The sequence below is a fragment of the Ostrea edulis genome, chromosome 2 (genome assembly GCF_947568905.1).
Source record: "Ostrea edulis chromosome 2, xbOstEdul1.1, whole genome shotgun sequence".
NCBI lineage: Eukaryota > Metazoa > Mollusca > Bivalvia > Ostreida > Ostreidae > Ostrea > Ostrea edulis.
The window spans coordinates 100413701-100433514 of record NC_079165.1 but is presented as its reverse complement, the minus strand read 5'-3'; the positions used below and the strand labels follow the sequence as shown (position 1 = coordinate 100433514).

At 35.9% G+C, this 19814-nt stretch overlaps 2 protein-coding genes across 2 annotated transcripts; both read left to right on the top strand.

The window, feature by feature from the left end:
* The first annotated feature begins 10 nt into the window (after positions 1–10).
* LOC125680297 (queuine tRNA-ribosyltransferase catalytic subunit 1-like) lies at positions 11–16535 on the top strand. Its single transcript, XM_048919768.2, has 9 exons — positions 11–269; positions 1049–1117; positions 1620–1758; positions 2033–2111; positions 5650–5765; positions 9139–9277; positions 10724–10799; positions 11709–11903; positions 13643–16535. Exons 1-9 carry the CDS (start codon positions 12–14, stop codon positions 13796–13798), a joined length of 1227 nt encoding a protein of 408 aa, XP_048775725.1. The 5' UTR covers position 11; the 3' UTR covers positions 13799–16535.
* An 852-nt stretch (positions 16536–17387) lies between these two features.
* LOC125680298 (ankyrin repeat and SOCS box protein 13-like) lies at positions 17388–19814 on the top strand. Its single transcript, XM_048919769.2, has 3 exons — positions 17388–17524; positions 18479–18997; positions 19086–19814. Exons 2-3 carry the CDS (start codon positions 18497–18499, stop codon positions 19698–19700), a joined length of 1116 nt encoding a protein of 371 aa, XP_048775726.2. The 5' UTR covers positions 17388–17524; positions 18479–18496; the 3' UTR covers positions 19701–19814.

The window sequence follows — 19814 nt, the reverse complement described above, 5'->3', positions numbered from 1 at the left end:
AAAAATTCAATATGATTGGTCATGAAAGGGGATTTCCAGAAGTAATGGCTTCACAGGGAACACATGCTCTTTCATTCAAAATATTGGCAGAATGCTCAACTACAAAGGCAAGAGCCAGTTTTATGAAACTTCCGCATGCAACAGTGGATACTCCTGTTTTCATGCCTGTTGGGACGCAAGGAACGCTGAAAGGACTTGTTCCTGATGAACTTAGGGAGTTAGACTGTCGGATCATATTGGGGAATACGTACCACTTAGGTCACAGACCGGTGTGTATACGTAACCTGTGGTTAGATAATTAAACATGTCCTAAATCTACATAGAACTGTATGAATTTGACAACTTTATGAAACAAACACCTGTCACTCTGTGGGTTTCAACTTTGAACCAGGGACCTCCAAATGCTGGACAATTGTAATAAATGATATAATCACATCTTTGATTGAAAAAAAGATTGCAAACACAATCTAAGATACCCATTTATTAAAAGAAGGTGTGTTTTGAATTTGGCTTTGGATCATCTATCAGAATCTTCGAAATTTCCCTCAAAGTACATGAATATGTTCTAGATTCCATCACAGGGGTCAGCAGCTCTATCTGTAAAGGTCTACAACGTAAATAACAAACACTTAATGAGCAAGAGCAGTGACAGGATTGCTCACGAAGCTCAGTGATTGTTGTTTACGGGTACCTTTATTGATATAACTGCCGACTCCTGTGATTTGTTCAAATGAAGAGGGACAGTGACTAATGTACTGAAAATTGCTAGTCTAAAGGTTTCACCCATCAAACATTCTTTTAGACCAGTAGGATGTGACAGAGCATTTCATTGTTTCAACTGGTAACTTTATTCTAATGTCTGACATGCATATAAGGATCAGATTTAAAAAAAACTTAGATAAGTGTATTATATTTTGATTGGTCTTGTAGACTATATCATGTAAAATGAAGACTAGAAAAGTTTTTTTTATTTTGTATGATGTGCACAAGTTTTAGGTTTAAGCAAATATCTCTAGCTTTTACGAGCTGAACTTTGTTTTTGTTCCAGGGTCCAAAGTTGTTGGAGAAAGCTGGTGGTTTGCATGAATTTATGAAATGGGACAGAGCTCTTCTAACTGTAAGTTATATATATTCTCAGTTTTTCAACAGAACACATAGTTAGAGGAGAACCCCAAATAAATGAAGAGAGATTAGTGTGGTCTTTTATCATGGAGTGTGTTCATTATAGGATTAAACATTCTTTTTGAAGAATTTATCGATGTGTAAACTTCGGACATTTTACTCACGTTAAGTTTGTGAGTAAAATGTCCGGAGTTTACACATCGATAAATTCTTCAAAAAGAATGTTTGATTCTTATAATTCCATTCCAATTCGTTCACTTTATCAACAATTGCAAAAATTTGAATAGTTTCCCTGCACTATGTTATTTGTTTTCAGGCGTGTATGAATACATAGCGTTTTCGGATTTATTGATGTATAAACTCTTGTTTAGCTTTATTTTTGTCCAATCAAAACAATGTAATAAATAACATTGGAATTATTACATAACAAAATAATAATTGCAATGATTTTGTCTGTGTTCAGAAGATTGTTACAGGTGATTGATTGGTATTTGTAGGACAGTGGGGGCTTTCAGATGGTATCTCTCCTGAAATTGGCAGAAATCACAGAAGAGGGAGTCAAATTCCAGTCTCCTCATGATGGATCAGAAATGATGTTGACTCCAGAGCACTCCATACAGATACAGAATACCATTGGTAATCAACTCTAAATGATTTCTTTTAAATCTCTAACTGTTAGCTGCAGAACTGAACCTCTCTGAAAAAAAAATTATGTTGACAGACTGGAACTACAGTGCCACCCCGCTTCAGCCTGTCAACATAACTTTTTTTTCCGGAGAGCTACAGTTCTGCAGCTATCTGATTGTGTGATTAATGAAGTGAAGTTAAAGTAACAAATGTATATTTAAAAAAAAAAAGGAAGGGTGATGATGCAGAATATATTCTTATGAATTTGTGATGATTATTACAGGTGCTGATATTATAATGCAGCTGGATGATGTTGTCCACAGCTGTGTAACAGGACCAAGGGTGGAAGAAGCCATGTACAGGTGTGTCAAGTAACAATCAAGAGATGTACTGTCTAGCTGTTATGATACGCAGTAGATTCCGTATATTATGCCGTATATTACGCAAGTACTTAATTTGGCGAAATTGCTGCTCAGAGTCATTTGGTGTCGAGAATGTAAGATTGTGTTTTATATTCTGAATGAACTGATTCTTTATGAATTATTAATATGTAGAAAAAAGGACTTTATGTACTAGAAAGGCATTTTGCGAATTAATGTGAATGTCAGTGATAATATAAAGACCACTGAACATTAATAGGAAAGAAATATACAGCGTTTATGATTTTCATCTGTTAGTCAAACCCTTTGATGTCACAATGCACTAACTCAGCATGGAGTCTCTTGTAAACATCGAATTATCAGCCCTCTCGCAGCTAGTACGGATGGGAACATTTTTCAGTGTAAACTATTTAAAGATTCGGGATTGAGAATGTTGTTTTTGAAGGCAATTTCAATCCACTTTGATTTGAACTTATTTTATTGTACATGTATATAAACATTGAAAGGGGACGTTACCAAAAAATCCCTCGACACGAGAGATTTTGTCTAAGATGCAACAACAATTCAGTGGATGACGAAAAACATTTTTTATTCTCATGTAGTCATTTATCAGAAGAAAGGGTTATTTTATTCCAAACGATAGACAAATCATGGAAGAATTTTGTAAAGATGGACAGTGATCAAAAACTTATATGGCTAATGACCAATGAAGATGAAAATATTCTCATCCAAATTAGTAAGATGATTTTAAACAGTGGGATATAATACTACAAATGTTACATTTCATTGCATTATGCACATTTTCTCTCTTCATACTTTACACCTGTAGGCTGTCTTGGCTACTGGGAGTACAAGACCAACAGTCTGGTACAACAATTTACTACCAGATTGTTAACAGGCACTGTCCCTTGGTACTCCCTGTAGTCAGGTCAACATATCGTGTTTTTATTCTCTCATATAACGTTATTCTCTTTTATATAAGTATTCTAACCTTCCTGCTTTAGACATAAAACATTCAGAACAACTGGATCCTGCGTGTAAATATGTAATATACTAGCATGCTGTATTCAGTAAGATGATTTTGAACAGTGTAATGTGATACTGCAAATACATGTCTTTGCATCCTACACATTTCCTTTACTTTACAATAGTAAGCTGTCTTGGTTACTGGGAGTACAAGACCAACGGTCTGGTACAATAAATTTATTACCAGACTGTTAACAGGCACTGTCCCTTGGTGCTCCCTGTAATCAGGTCAACATATTGTGGGTTTTTTGTTGTTTTTATACCCCCCGCAACAAGTTGTGGGGGGGGTATACTGGAATCGGGTTGTCCGTCCGTCCGTCTGTAGACGCAATGGTTTCCGGACTCTAAAGCATTATCCTTTCCACCTACCGTCACCATATCATACATATGGACTACCCATGGGATGAAGATGTTCCCTATCGATTTTGGGGTCAAAAGGTCAAAGGTCAAGCGCACTGGACATCGAAGAAGCAATATGGTTTCCGGGCTCTAAAGCGTTATCCTTTCCACCTACAGTCACCATATCATACATATGGACTACCCATGGGATGAAGATGTTCCCTATCGATTTTGGGGTCAAAAGGTCAAAGGACAAGCGCACTGGACATCGAAGTAGCAATATGGTTTCCGGGCTCTAAAGCCTTATCCTTTCCACCTACAGTCACCATATCATACATATGGACTACCCATGGGATGAAGATGTTCCCTATCGATTTTGGGGTCAAAAGGTCAAAGGTCAAGTGCACTGGACATCGAAGTAGCAATATGGTTTCCGGGCTCTAAAGCCTTAACCTTTCCACCTGCAGTCACCATATCATACATATGGACTACCCATGGGATGAAGATGTTCCCTATCGATTTTGGGGTCAAAAGGTCAAAGGTCAAGTGCACTGGACATCGAAGTAGCAATATGGTTTCCGGGCTCTAAAGCATTATCCTTTCCACCTGCTGTCACCATATCATACATATGGACTACCCATGGGATGAAGATGTTTCCTATCGATTTTGGGGTCAAAGGTCATGCGCACTGGACATCGAAGTAGCAATATGGTTTCCGGGCTCTAAAGCGTTATCCTTTCCACCTACAGTCACCATATCATACATATGGACTACCCATGGGATGAAGATGTTCCCTATCGATTTTGGGGTCAAAAGGTCAAAGGTCACGCGCACTGGACATCGAAGTAGCAATATGGTTCGGTTTGTCATGCCATTTGTTTTTTACACTCAGAAAAGAGGTAGTTTATACCTATTACCAACACCCTTTGGGAGATTGGGGTAAGCGGGGGGTATTCTTAGTGAGCATTGCTCACAGTACCTCTTGTTTGTTGTTGGTTTTTTTTATTCTTTCATATAATGCTATTATTCTCTTTTATATAAGTATTCACACGACACTATCATTATCTGCTATCCCAGTAACTGTTATGTGAGGCAGTTGGGTTATTTTATTTATCATGTTGTTAATTTAAATCTTGTCTGTAATCAGTATTTCATATATAATTATATAGATATGTGCAGTGCAGAAGTGTGAACTCTGTCAGTATTACCAGTAGTACTTCTAATTGATTGTTATTTATTTTCATTGTTGTAATTAATTGCCTGTTAATTCATGTACATGCCCCCCGAGGGCCCTTGATTGGTGAATAAACTATTATTATAATGTACAAAAAGTTTAAACACAAGTTATAATAACTTACGAGATTCTCACCTAAGAATAATTTGATGAAAATTGTCATAAAACATATATGCATAGACAGAATAAATTCCATAATTATACATGTATACATAGTGTAAAATATATTTTCATCATGGGAATCTGCTTGAATTCAATATAAACTTTTGTGCGACACTGAAAACTTTATTTCAAAACAAAGTACAACGTATGTCACACAATGGGGGGGGGGGGGGGTCCTACACCACCTAATTACTATACATAGAAAAGGCAAGTGGAAAAAAAAGCAGATAATTATCTGATTTCCTGTCAAAATAAATATCAATATATTGTATGCTGTAAAAACAACAGAAAATATTTGGTAAATGTTCTTTGCAAATTATCTACAAAAAGTTAATCACACAAAAAAATATTTAATAATAAGCTCTTCAAAAACCGCTGATATATTTAAAAAAAAAAAATTTTGAAGTGGCATACATTGACATTCTTTACAAGGGTTATGATATTCAAATATATGTCTTAGAATTTATTACAAGTAGTTAATGATCCTCAATGCATTGTGCAAGATACCACCGATACATGCAATTGTCATGTGGATTGAAATTGACTTAAAAAGCTACAATTTCAATACAGTGTTATCATGGTCATCTGTGCTGAAATCATTCTTGCCCTTAAATAGCACAATAGGCCAGAGGTTTGTAAGTAGAGTAATGTATCAGAACGCCTTGGCCCAGTAGAGATAAATTCACTCTTTCTTGTACATTTTGATATGCCAGTTTGTTTGTTCCTTGGTTACCTAACATATGATTATTTCAAGTTTAGGACAATCCGATGGTTGGACAGGTGTTTAAAGGCTCACAAGAGACCACATGACCAGAATATATTTCCCATAGTGCAAGGTGGTTTAAATCCAGAACTCAGAAAAAAATGTGCTCAAGGTAATATTACAGGGTGTTACATAGTGGCAAGTTAACCTTAAACTCAGTTACAGTATTGTATGGTCATCGTAGTGTTCCCTGTGGGACCCCAATAGGGATCAAAGTTTTACATGTGAATATGTCGGGGAAAATCTTTAATTTGGGCCAAGGTGACTCAAGTGGGCCATGGGCCTCTTGTTTACAGACATTTAGATTTTATACACCTGTCTTTAGATGGAACGTATTATGGTCCGTGTCCGGCTTGCAACTTAAATACTATGAGACCTAGAGTAATCAAACTTTTTCAGCTGATACATCTTGGGTAGAGCGTGGGTCGCACTTTAAAGAGACTGACTCTCGATTTTCCCCAAAATTTTATTTTTCACTTTTAATGATCAAAATCTACTGTCTAATATGTTTAAAAGATTTCACATAAAAATTAAGGTTATGCATTATCACAGAAGCTCATTTTAGAGAGTTCATTATTTGTTTTGTAAACAAAGATTGTGGTATGTTATTGTTTACGAAATTTTCAAAAGAAATGGATATCGATCTAAGTTTATTATAGCTTTCACATTTCAAGCATTCTTCGGGTAAAATGTGACATCTAAAAGTTAGAATGTGCGACTATGCAAAATTAAGATGCTTTATATTACAAAATTAATATTTCACTTGTTTGTTTGTATACATAAAAAGACTCGAGTCTTTGTTTATGTAACACATATTGAAGGCTAAAATAGAGCTTTTATTCTTGCATTCAGAAGGTCAAAATTTTGGTTGTCAACATTAAATGAGTTATACTTTTAATATTTAACATCAAAAATAAAAAATATTTTGTTCAAAAATCGTGAACCAGTCCCTTTAAAGTTAGGTCACCATAACCTTTGATTAAGACGATATGGCCAAATATGGCAAAATCATGTCTAACTCATTACTGGACAATTATTTCATGTAGAATCATCAAACTTCGTCAGTTAATGCATCGTTAGTAGAAGGTGTGTCACACCCAAAATCAAGGTCACTGTCATCTATAATTAAGATGATATGGCCATATATGGCATAACCCTTTTGGGGCTCAAGTAGATATGAGTCTTAGAATCAACAGGGGGGGGATTGGGCCACTATAAGGGATCAAAGTTTTACATACAAATACTTGTATATAGGGAAAATCTTTAGGAATCTTCTTCTCAAGAACCACTGGGTAAAGTACTTATTGACATGAAAGCATGTTGACATAGTGCAGATTCAAGTTTGTTAAAATCATGCCCCCCTCCCCCCCCCCCCCCCCCCCCCTTGAGGAGGGTAGGATGGGGCCACAATAGGGGATCAAAGTTTTACATACAAATATATAGGGAAATCATTAAAAATCTTCTTCTGAAGAATCACTGGTCCAGAAAACTTTATTTCAACAGTTTTTGAACAGGTATTGATGGTAATCACACAAATAAGTAATAAGCAAATAGCTTTCAAGCAAAATCACTCAAGGTCATTTTGTGAAGGTCAAGGTCACTCAGAACACATACGTTATATATGAAAATACTTCATTTCAACAATATTCTAACTGTTAGACAAAGGTTTCTCAAGGTCGTTTTGGAAAGGTCAATGTCACTTAATACATATATACCTTATATATGGAAAAACTGCCTTATTTTAATAGTTTTGAACAGGTATTGATTATATATCACACAAATAAGTAATAGGGAAATAGCTTTCAGACAAACATCACTCAAGGTCATTTTGTAAAGGTGAATGTCACTCAACATATGAAAAAGAAACCTTCATTTCAACAATATTTCAACAGTTATTGATCATTGTGTGAGTCATTCATATGAAGTAGTTAATTGGTTAGATACATTTCGGGGTGCATCCATCAGTTTTACTGATATTCTTGTTTAGAGGGTTGTCACAAATTTTTTAATACCACTCATTAATCTTTCATCATAGACAATGAATACATGTTTTTTGCAAACTAGTTCGATCTGGTTTTGTTTACTACCATCTGTCTGCATATGGAGTGGCATCAAGGCCAAAGGGTGCATTGGCTGTTCCATTTAACGTAAGGAATGGGTCAACCAATATATTTTAGTATTTCATTCTAGTTTATATTTTTAATAGGTACAGTAAAATATCTCTATCTCGAAGTCCGAGGGACCACGAAAAAACTTCGAGATATCCAGGGGTTCGAGATATCCAAAATCGATCTTGGATATTTATTTTTTTTAAGGAGGATATTTGATGCATAGTATGGGATTTGCATTATAAACAAAAATCCCGTTGCCGTTTCTTATAGTTTAATACAAGTTGATAAATTAATATTGTGGAATTTCAAAGACAAACATTTCATTTTTTTAATATATATAAACATCCAATTGAATTCACAATGTGTTTCAAAATTAAGATGATCGTGCCTGCTTGCTTTAAGTTTACTGATTTCCAGACTCGACTGGGATGTCGTTATTGCGTTGTAATCAAAGAACCTGTCACATAAGAAACTAAAAAGACGGATTAAAAAAAACCAAACTTTTAAATGTTTATTAAATAAATTTTCGTGTTTTCTCTGTACTAGTTTTAATGATGAAGCATGTATTATTAAATGCATTATCGTTATTACGAACATTACCTTCAAGTGTACTTCGACGATTTTGTGCGTTTATCTCACCCACATGTTAATGATAGAGCGTTTGTCATTCAAAAGACCATCCCTGGAATCGGGTGTGTTACTTCGTAATTGGCGGTGAACTTTAGCTGTAATGTTGGAAGGCTACACTAATTACCCAAGCTGTTGAACCATTTATTGCGACCTGGGTTTACTCGGAAAAGGCGAGTGTGGATTAGCGGTCATTAATTATAATTGATGTAGCCGCGGGTGTGAATGTGTGCCTTAGCGACGCCAGGTATGGTAAGCAGAGCGGAAAATTTACTGCACTTCGAGATAAACCAGGTGAATTTAGGGTATGGAACCTTGAAAATACTTCGACATAAGCGTAGTATTCGAGATTACCGTGTTCGAAATATCAGAAGTTTTTTAAAATCATTTATATAGGGAAAACGGCCGGGACCAGCGGTCGACTTCGACTCAAGCGGGGTATTCGAGATAAACCATATTCGAGATACAGATATTTTACTGTATATAAAGATATAAATATATCAAAACAATAAAATGTCTTTCTTTGTTATTTCATTGAGTGATGAAGGTAGCAATCATTGCAGAAAAATATTGTATAACGTGCGGGTTATGCATTTTTTCTGCAATGCCTGCTACCTTCATCACCCGATGAAATAACAAAGAAAGCATTTTATTGTTTATTTGACAGTAGGAAAAGTCAACAAGCACTAGACTTAGTGGAAACTTCACTTAAAAAAAGCTATTGTCTACCCCTAAATATATTTACAGAACTGACCAAGAGAGAAGTACCAGGCTTTGCCATTGGTGGCTTAAGTGGAGGAGAGTCGAAGGATGAATTTTGGAGAATGGTGAATATATCAACTGACCATTTACCAAAGGGCAAACCACGTTACTTGATGGGAGTGGGGTGAGATTTTGAAATCATTTGAATTTCTTACAGCTAGGCATGAATTGAATATTTTCTTCATTAAAATGAATGCTCTTTAGCCTTTACAGCGACATTACGTAGACAGCCATTTTCAGTGATATTATATTGACAGCTATTTCACTGACATTTATACATATATTGCGTGACTTAGAGGGCATCATACCAGAATATTTGCCCCTGGGTGACAGGAAAGTCCTGGGGTATTATGTCGCCCAATGCTGTAGGCAGAGAGTAATATAACACCCAGGGCTTTCCTTACACAGAGGGGTAAATATTTTGGTATTATCGCCCATTACAGGGACATTACATTGACATCCATTACAAGGACAGTACATTGACAGTCATTACAGGGACATTACATTGACATCCATTACAGAAACATTACATTGACATCCATTACAGGAACATTACATTGACATCCATTACAGGGACATTACATTGACATCCATTACAGGAACATTACATTGACAGCCATTACAGGGACATTACATTGACATCCATTACAGGGACATTACATTGACAGTCATTACAGGAACATTACATTGACATCCTTTACATTGACATTACATTGACATCCATTACATTGACATCCATTGCATTGACATCCATTACAGGGACATTACATTGACATCCATTACAGGGACATTACATTGACATCCATTACAGGGACATTACATTGACATTCATTACAGGGACAGTACATTGACAGCCATTACAGGAACATTACATTGACAGTCATTACAGGAACATTACATTGACAGCCATTACAGGAACATTACATTGAAATCCATTACATTGACATCCATTACAGAACATTATATTGACAGCCAGTACAGGGACATTACATTGACATCCATTACAGGGACATTACATTGACAGTCATTACAGGAACATTATACTGACATTACATTGACATCCATTACAGGGACATTACATTGACAGTCATTACAGGAACATTACATTGACAGTCATTACAGAAACATTACATTGACAGTCATTACAGGAACATTACATTGACAGTCATTACAGGAACATTACATTGACATCCATTACAGGAACATTACATTGACATCCATTACAGGGACATTACATTGACAGCCATTACAAGGACATTACATTGACAGTCATTACAGGAACATTACATTGACAGTCATTACAGGAACATTACATTGACATCCATTACAGGAACATTACATTGACATCCATTACAGGGACATTACATTGACAGCCATTACAAGGACATTACATTGACAGTCATTACAGGAACATTACATTGACAGCCATTACAGGGACATTACATTGACAGTCATTACAGGGACATTACATTGACAGTCATTACAGGAACATTACATTGACAGCCATTACAGGGACATTACATTGACATCCGTTACAGGAACATTGAATTGATAGCCATTACATTGACAGGTTTGCTGTTGACCTTGTGGTGTGTGTGGCTCTTGGCTGTGATATGTTCGACTGTGTTTTTCCTACTAGAACTGCAGTAAGTTTTCATCTGTCAATGAGAATTGTGTTTAGTAAAGGCTCTCATGATATCTAAGAGTGTACAGCTCATTTTGCTCAAAAATCATGAAATAACAATTTTACTATAACTTAATAAAATTTTGTTGCATAGTTGAATGTTTGAACTTTGCTAAAATAATACATTTTTAAAGTTGAAAATTCTTGTTTTATCACAAAAATATATTTTTTTTGTGGTCCATACAAAAAACATTGACAGTCTCTACCTATTAGTAGTTAGACGCATGCCCACAGAATGCAAATATTGCAGCATGTTGTCCAGTGAGAGAAAGTGTACAGTGGGTAGACCTAAAATTTTGACAGATTCTATAAGAAAAGGGGTAGGGAAAAAAAAAATATATATCATAGAAAACTCAAGCACAAACTAAAATTTACCTCAGGGAACAGTACACATGACACAAACAAGAGCTAGGTGAAACACACGTGGGAATAATCTCATAATGGAAAAAATATTCAAAAAGATCCCCAAAAGGGGCATTTAAATGACTTATTAAAAGTAAAAACAACACTTTTGTTGCTATAGTATGATATTTATGAACTCAGCCAGAGTACATTGTCATTTTTCTCTACTTTCTTTACTTCTGGCATTTGTTTAGTATGAATGTCTGTCTGTGTGAATGTGTGATTGAAAGAGTTGGAATTTTTAAAACCCTGTACCCCTGGTCAGGTTGGGTTGTAAGGGTTGTGTAAAAACCTGACTATATAACTATATACCTGAATAAAAGTTGTTAAAACTGGGGGGGAAAATCATGTTCTGTAAATATATATTTCATTGTATCATTTTTGAAAAGACACAAGATTAAAATATGGAAAATGAGCTGTAGTGTCTCCCTAATTAAGAAATTATTAATAGATAGTTTTTATTTAACAGAGATTTGGTAATGCATTGACTACCACAGGAACCCTAGTTTTACATCGACCAGAATTTGCTGAAGATTTTCGACCAATTGAAGAAGACTGTATATGTTCTACCTGTAAGAATTACACCAGAGCTTACCTTCATGGTTTGGTAGAGAATGAAGCTGTATCATGTTCCCTAATGACCACCCACAATATCGCATACCAGGTACTTGTTTGGTTTTGCTCTGATCACTACCCACAATGTAGTTTACCAGGTACTTATTCTCTGATCACTACCCACAATGTAGTTTACCAGGTACTTATTCACTGATCACTACTCACAATGTAGTTTACCAGGTACTTATTCTCTGATCACTACCCACAATGTAGTTTACCAGGTACTTATTCTCTGATCACTACCCACAATGTAGTTTACCAGGTACTTATTCACTGATCACTACTCACAATGTAGTTTACCAGGTACTTATTCTCTGATCACTACCCACAATGTAGTTTACTAGGTACTTATTCTCTGATCACTACTCACAATGTAGTTTACCAGGTACTTATTCTCTGATCACTACCCACAATGTAGTTTACCAGGTACTTATTCTCTGATCACTACTCACAATGTAGTTTACCAGGTACTTGTTTGGTTTTGCTCTGATCACTACCCACAATGTAGTTTACCAGGTACTTGTTTGGTTTTGCTCTGATCACTACCCACAAAGTAGTTTACCAGGTACTTATTCTCTGATCACTACCCACAATGCAGTGTACCAGTTACTTATTCTCTGGTCACTACCCACAATGCAGTGTACCAGGTACTTATTCACTGATCACTACCCACAATGCATTGTATCAGATACTTATTCACTGGTCACTACCTACAATGCAGTGTACCAGGTACTTATTCTCTGATCACTACCCACAATGTAGTGTACCAGGTACTTGTTCTCTGGTCACTACCCACAATGCATTGTACCAGGTACTTGTTCTCTGATCACTACCCACAATGTACTGTACCAGGTATACCTATTTGTTGTACCAGTCATGATAACTCAGTGGTAGAGCATTCACCTTGTCTGTAACCAAGAAGTCGTGAATTTGAGCCCTGCTCGTGTTGTGGCTATGTCAAACCTAAGACGTAAACATAAGTAGTCATTGCTCCATTGCCAAATGCTAGGTATTTAGAAGTGAGAATTGCGGGTCTTTTGGATATGACCTTAAAATGTTGCGGCAGGGATTGGCGCGTTAAAGAACCCTCACTGCTATGGCCGTAAGCATAGGTCTAAATTTGTGGTACTTCACCTACAGCTGGTGACGTCTCAATATGAGTGAAAAAAAATTTACGGGATGTAAAACAAATAAACTTATTTGTTGCCTGATCGATGTCCACAATGTAGTGTATAAGATACTTGTTTGTTATTATTCTCTGTGACACTATTTTTGTTTATTTATTTTTTCATGACAACTGAATTAAGCAATAATGTTATATTGACACTTGAGGCAGGATTTAAGTGAAAGATTTATAAACATTCTATATAGAGTTCATGTAGTGCTTTAATCTTCTGTTGTCAGTGTATTTTTCTCTTCTTCTTTTTTATATCAACATGTTACTTCTATTAATTTTGACTTTTGTCTTTTGTATGTTGCTCTTTATTGTATGCCCTCAAGGGCCCCAAATTAGTTTCATCAAATATTATTATTATTATCATAGTCTTTAAAGTAAATGCCAAGTGTAACAAAAAATGGAATGATACGTTTTTTTCTCTCGTTTGGTAATCTAATATAGTAGTGTTTAAATGAGAAATTCAAAAAAGGAAACTCTTCCTAAATGATGATTACTTAAAAGTCATTTAATTTTGGACACATTGTAAATGACAATTAATCACATCTTCAATAGTCATTTCAATTTGAAAGCAATCAATATTGTTTAATTTACCCCTGGTTTTACCTTTGTAGTTGAGGTTAATGAGAACTATGCACAAGAATATAATGGAGGACACCTTCCCAGAATTCATTCAGGACTTCTTCGACAAACTCTACTCTAATGGTGACTACCCAAAGTGGGCAGTGGATGCATTAGCTTCTGTCAATGTCCACTTGAAAAAATCTTGATGATGGCTAAAGATGCTGGAGAATGGAGTGAACTGGATATCAACTGTGTCAGCAGATAAGGGTGTTCCTGTAACATTGAAGTAACCAAGAACTCAATCAGAAGTAGATATTTACTGTACAAGTGATAATGTCAGTGGTCAGTCTGATTGACCTTTGCATATAGCCATGTTGTATAGTGTGTACTGAAACACACTGTTACTACTGAAGCTCATACATATGATGACTAAGCAGTTGTTCGAAAGTCCTAGATTCTGCTGGAGGGGTGTTTAACAGCTGCATGTATTGAGAATACAGATGGAGTACTATGGCCAACGATATATGGCCAGTCTAGGATTCAAGCCACTGAACATCGCACTGCCACATGCTCCATACCTTTGTAATCCATAAATTGGAAATCTAAATGAAAACCCTTTTGACCAAAATTATTTGGTCCTTGCAACCCATGGATAAATATTTATGTAGAAAGGAAATATGAATGCATTTTGGACAACATTTTCAACAAATTGAAAAATAAGACATACATGTACACTAAAATTCAAGAAAAAGAAATCTGTAATAGGGATTTGAAGAAAAAGTATAGAAAAATGAATTTTTTCATGTTTTCTTTTTAGTCTTTGAGCACTTTTCTTGGTTGGTATAAAATGGAAGAAGTTGAATTTTAGCCTTATACATACATTTTATCTCTTCAACTGATGATGCTTTGATGAGTGTCAGTTAAAGGTGCAATCTGATTAAGATCAGCTTTTTTCAGCTCCATTTATTACACACTAAGCCACAAGTCGCTGGGCTTGATGATACTGTAGTTTTTGTAAACAGATATTATGATTTTGAAATGGTTGGAAAATCATATTCATATAATAGTCTTTGATGAACAACATTTTTAATGGTTCTTTTGACTTGTAGTTGCATTTGGACATAATCTGTATCTTTTTCCTGCTGCAGTATTCAATACACACCTGGCGAATCACGTGACTTTGGCATGACCTATTAACCGGAAAATTTACGACAACAACACAAGGGAAAATGCAAACGAGTAAGTAACACCTTTATCAATAAGGAATTGTCACATAACTTATATCAACAATTGAAGGATTTTCTCAGAAACAAATCTATACTAAAATGGTAGTTCTACGTGTGCGATAGAAGCAGAGAACATTGATAGTTTTTTGTTTTCAGTCAAAAACTTTCCGACCACGAAAAAACTGTCGTTAGTGTTCTCTGCTTTTGTCGTACATAGAACTACCATTTTAGTAGAGATTTGTTCTTGAGAAAAATTTTAAAATGTTGATATATTCGTTATCGATAAAGGTGTTACTTACTCGATTGAATTTTCCCTTGTGTTGACTTTTGTCGTCATTTTTCTGGGTAATATGTCATGCCAAATTCACGTGTTCGCCACCTTGACTACGGATAGCAAAAAGGAAATCGGGTTATAATCAGATACATGTAGTCATTCCACTGACCTCCAAAATGAAATAAAATTTGATATAAAATGTACATTTAAAATGATCAATTCTGATCCATTCCATTTTTGTGTACATTATGCATTAATGTATAGATTTATTTTCAGAATATATAGTACAAACATTTTAGTTGTGTGTGAATACACAGTATAATATTATTTGTTGGTATCAGGTCGTTCCGTCCCACAGTCGGTCCGTCCCTAGACGGTCCGTCCCACGGTCGATTCGGCCCATTTTGCTTAGTCGATCCGGCCCCTCCAATTTTTTTTATCAAAGATATAATAAATGAATAATTACTTAAGACAAAGGGACGTTTTTGCATATATATTGCAGTTAGTTATCAAAATTAGATAACTGGCGATGGTGTACAGTAGATTTATAGCGCAGACTGCCCAGTAGGGCCCCTGCTATTAGATAACTGCCGAAATTAGACGTGTAAATAAAATTGTTTATTTAGGATTTATAATTTTTGTTTGAAGTGCGATGGTTATGAAAATGTGTGCTCATTAACTATTGTAGAAACATCGTTATTTAAATATGTATAGCAATCAATGTAAATGTGTGTCCCCTGTCTACTGATTATTGTGAAAACACCTGAGTGAAAACAGTTTTATAACTGCATTGTTGTGCAACCTTTGGTCATTAATTACGAGCTTACAGTAACCTAACTATTCTTTGTATTGAAAGTGAAGCCCACTTTATCGAATATTGTGATGTGTATAATGATCTTTGAAAAAGCTGTCAAATATCAAAACAGCATATTATTGTCATCCTACCTGATGACAGAAGATATCAGCGGCACACAGCCACACACACCATGAAGATGAAATACGCAGATGAATTAAACTAATTCAGTACTGTAAATAGCTTGGAAAAAGGTAATTATTTTTTCTGGGCCGGATCGACTAGGGGACGTATTAACTAGGGGACGGATAGTCTAGGGACGGATCGGTAATGGGACGAATCGACTAAGGGACGGATTGATAATGGGACGGAACGTCTAGAAAGCTTGTTTCCTCAGAGTTAGGACTTTCTTTCATTTGTTGGGAAATGTTAGGCTTAAATCGTTTTAAAATAGAAACATCTTTTTTAACTGAATATATTTTATTACAGACTTGTAATCAACATTGCCATTTGTTAATTTACACTAATGAGAGAGGAATTGATATAAATGCATAATTATGCTCTTGTTTTCCAATCTCGACAATTCAAATGATGTATTTAAATCATGTTCTTGGTTGGGTTTTTTTTTAAATAAATACAGTTTAAACTAGCATTGCCAAGATTATTTCTTTAGATAGGCCGTGTCGGACCCCGATTTAATTACAGCTTTTTTCAATGTCAGGAAAGAAATTAATGGCTGTTTGAGTTATATTCTGTTGACACAAAAAGAAAGAAAGAAAAGTTTCATTGTTGTGTCGGCATGTTAAATTAGTATTGACTTTGGCGTAGTTCCTGCCGTCGTTAATCTAATTACAACCTGTAGACCCGTTTACACGGCTTGGCAGACTTATTATTGATAAATCCGTATTAGATCACAAAACGCTGATTGAAACACTTGTCGTAAATTTATGTAATCCTATGTGAAGACAAAACTTTCACCAAGCACCAATGTAATTGGTAAGTAACACAACTTGCGTGCACGCGTACGCATTCTATGTGATTTACACCGCATTTTCATGTCTCAAGTTTGCACTATCGTTAAAAGTTTTAAAGTGTTTTCATTCTTTTTCCAAACGACTTGAAACCCATTACTGGCGTATTCAATATGCTGAGCTCGACATTCAAAACGGATGTCTTAAGATAAGAAATGTTTAAAATCGTGAACCTAAAAATCAATTCATTTATTAAACTGAAGTCATCATATAAACCATTTATCATTAGATCAATTGAATATCATTTCCTTTTAATAGCAACCTACTCAATAAAAATGATTATTTCCCAGCTGGAGTTAACATTATTTAGTTCAGGAACTGTCTTGTATTAAAGCCTTTGATTAATACCCGACAAAAATCAAAAGCATTTAAAGATTAACCTCTGCCCCCAGGAAGCCAGGCTTGTCTGTTTTCTTAAAGACTTCTAGATTAGTCATTCGGGGTATACCGGTAATTATAAAGCATATCTCATTTATAATTATAGGGAAATCGTGTTTACTCAAAAATGACAAGTGGCGCAACTGGGATTGCTGTCGGGGGTCCAGTGTACTTATATCACACAACCCAATTTACCAACAACCAGCACTAATTATCGAATAGGAGGGAAGGTAGGTCGTGCTTTTTTTGTTGATCTTTCGTATTTTTGTTGTTCGATTTTTTGGTTCGAGAACTTTAATATGTGCAAGTTTTGTTTATTTGAGAACTGTAATGTGTGTATTTTTGGCATGGATTTTTGAAAACTTTGATTTTATAATTTGTCGTGAATGCGCAATTTAAAACAACAACAACAACACATACCATCAATGTATACGCCAAGATCGAATAACAATTAAGCACAAACTTTAATAACATATTCTCGGAATGACAAATGCATGTGTTCGTGCTGAGATTTATAATTGTCAGCAATTATCGTGATTATATACCTTTCTATTTTTGTACTCGCTAAACTAAACATGCTATTTCACTTTGTTGTACTTCAAATGTAGCATTGAGTCCTTTTAGTTGGGCTGCACAGTTAATGCATGTTGACTCCGCGTCGGACAATTCTAGATTTGACACGTGAAATTCTAAACACAGACTTTATATGGGTAATTAAAATAATATATTACAAACAATCCCATTGCAAATATCCTCAATGCAAATAACTTCTTTCAGACATTCATATCCGCTTAAAGCACTAGTTAATGTTAAACGCCAAGTAATCAACACACTTGTAAATTTTACGACGATATTGCAATATTAGTATTAAAGTACCAAAGAAGTTCTAGATTTCAAAAGATAACAAACACCCACTTCCTCCGAATCGATTATCGTGTATTGACATGTTTTGTTTTAACTGCCACCCAATAAATTTTTCAGTTCCTTGCAAAAATAACCCTTTTTTATGAGGAAGTGCGAACATATTTTCATCTGACATTACAACCACAATATTTAAACACCAAGGCGTACATGTAATCCTATTATACCGGTCACATGTATCAGTATGGTGGGAATGTGTTGTAATATACCGTTAAAAGGATCGGAGGCACCTAGCTAACGCTGGACATTCTCTCCCTTTTCAGACTTGGATTAATTTCAACATGGACTTGATCAATCCATCTGCAACGAAAGAAGAAGCGATAGGAGCACTACACTACTGCATAACCATGGGCTATCTCGATGTCGTAGACCCCATCTTGAAAATTCATTTTGGAACGTCAAAACTTTCGGATCTATCCAGTCAGTGTATAGAACTTTTAACATGTGTTGCGAAGTCGGGTTCTGTTGACTTGCTGGTGAGGCTGTTGTGTCATGTGGATGAGGGGTTCTTGGCAACAACACTCGGCCACCGAAGCCTCGTTACCAAACTACTCACCGTGGCAGTCGCTAGTGGGAACGATGCTGTGTGTGGGACGCTGATCGAGAGAGGTGGGGACCCCTGTGGACAAATTAACGGTACGACATTCTTACACGCTGCTGTGGCCCAAGGACAGGAGAGATTGATTAAAGCTTTGGTGGATGGGGGAGCCGATGTATGCTTAAGGGACAGAAGAGGAGAAACACTAATATTTCCAGTCATAATGTCCAACATCTCCAACAAGGTATAAAATAACATCTCCAACATCAAAGACATTAGAACTGTTTTCCTTATTGTCTTTCTGTTCAATAACAAATATTTCTTGCTTGTAGGCTGACTTAGTGAGTTGGCTAGTATCACGAGGGGTGGATCCTAAAAGCACGGGCATTAGCGGAAAACAACCCATACACCTGGCGGCTGCTCACTCACCTGAAATGATTTTACGTCTTGTGGAGTTAGGCTGTGACGTCAATCAAACGGACGTTGTTCATAACGAGACCCCTCTACACATAGCTTGCAGTAGGTGTAACGTTGATACCATTGACACTTTGATCAACTGCGGGGCGAAATTCAACATAACAAACAACGAGGGGGAAACACCGCTGACTAAACTACTGAAGTTTGCAAAAGACATACACAGTTTTCACTCTAGGTTGAGATTGAATTTAGCCAGACAGTTAATACGGTACGGATTCGTTTGCAAGACAAATTATTTAGAGAAGAAAGGAAAACAGAAAGTAGGAAGAAACAAACCATTTGAGCTATATCAGAGACTGTGTCTGGAATGTAAGAAAGTACCCAGCCTTCAGCACCTGGCCAGGGTGGTAGTTCGTGATCACATTAAGCCTGTAAACGTGCGGAAGGCGGTCTTTTCCCTGAGTGTTCCGTCTCATCTCAAACACAACCTTATGTTCACTGACTGCACATTGTCATCGACCTCGTCCTAATGCTCACCTGTGTATTTCATGTGGTGCTCGGTGTACCTGTACCTGTGGTAGAAATGATCTCATTTTTAAAAAAGTTATTTAATGTATTGGGTTTTTAATAAAACATTTACGATA

Excerpts from the sequence above, each read along its gene's own strand:
- LOC125680297 (XM_048919768.2), top strand. The coding sequence starts at position 12 with ATGATTGGTCATGAAAGGGGATTTCCAGAAGTAATGGCTTCACAGGGA. Across the intron at positions 1,759-2,032 it reads ACAGATACAGAATACCATTG|GTGCTGATATTATAATGCAG; the intron begins GTAATCAACTCT and ends TGATTATTACAG. Across the intron at positions 11,904-13,642 it reads CCCACAATATCGCATACCAG|TTGAGGTTAATGAGAACTAT; the intron begins GTACTTGTTTGG and ends TTACCTTTGTAG.
- LOC125680298 (XM_048919769.2), top strand. The coding sequence starts at position 18,497 with ATGGACTTGATCAATCCATCTGCAACGAAAGAAGAAGCGATAGGAGCA. Across the intron at positions 18,998-19,085 it reads TGTCCAACATCTCCAACAAG|GCTGACTTAGTGAGTTGGCT; the intron begins GTATAAAATAAC and ends TCTTGCTTGTAG.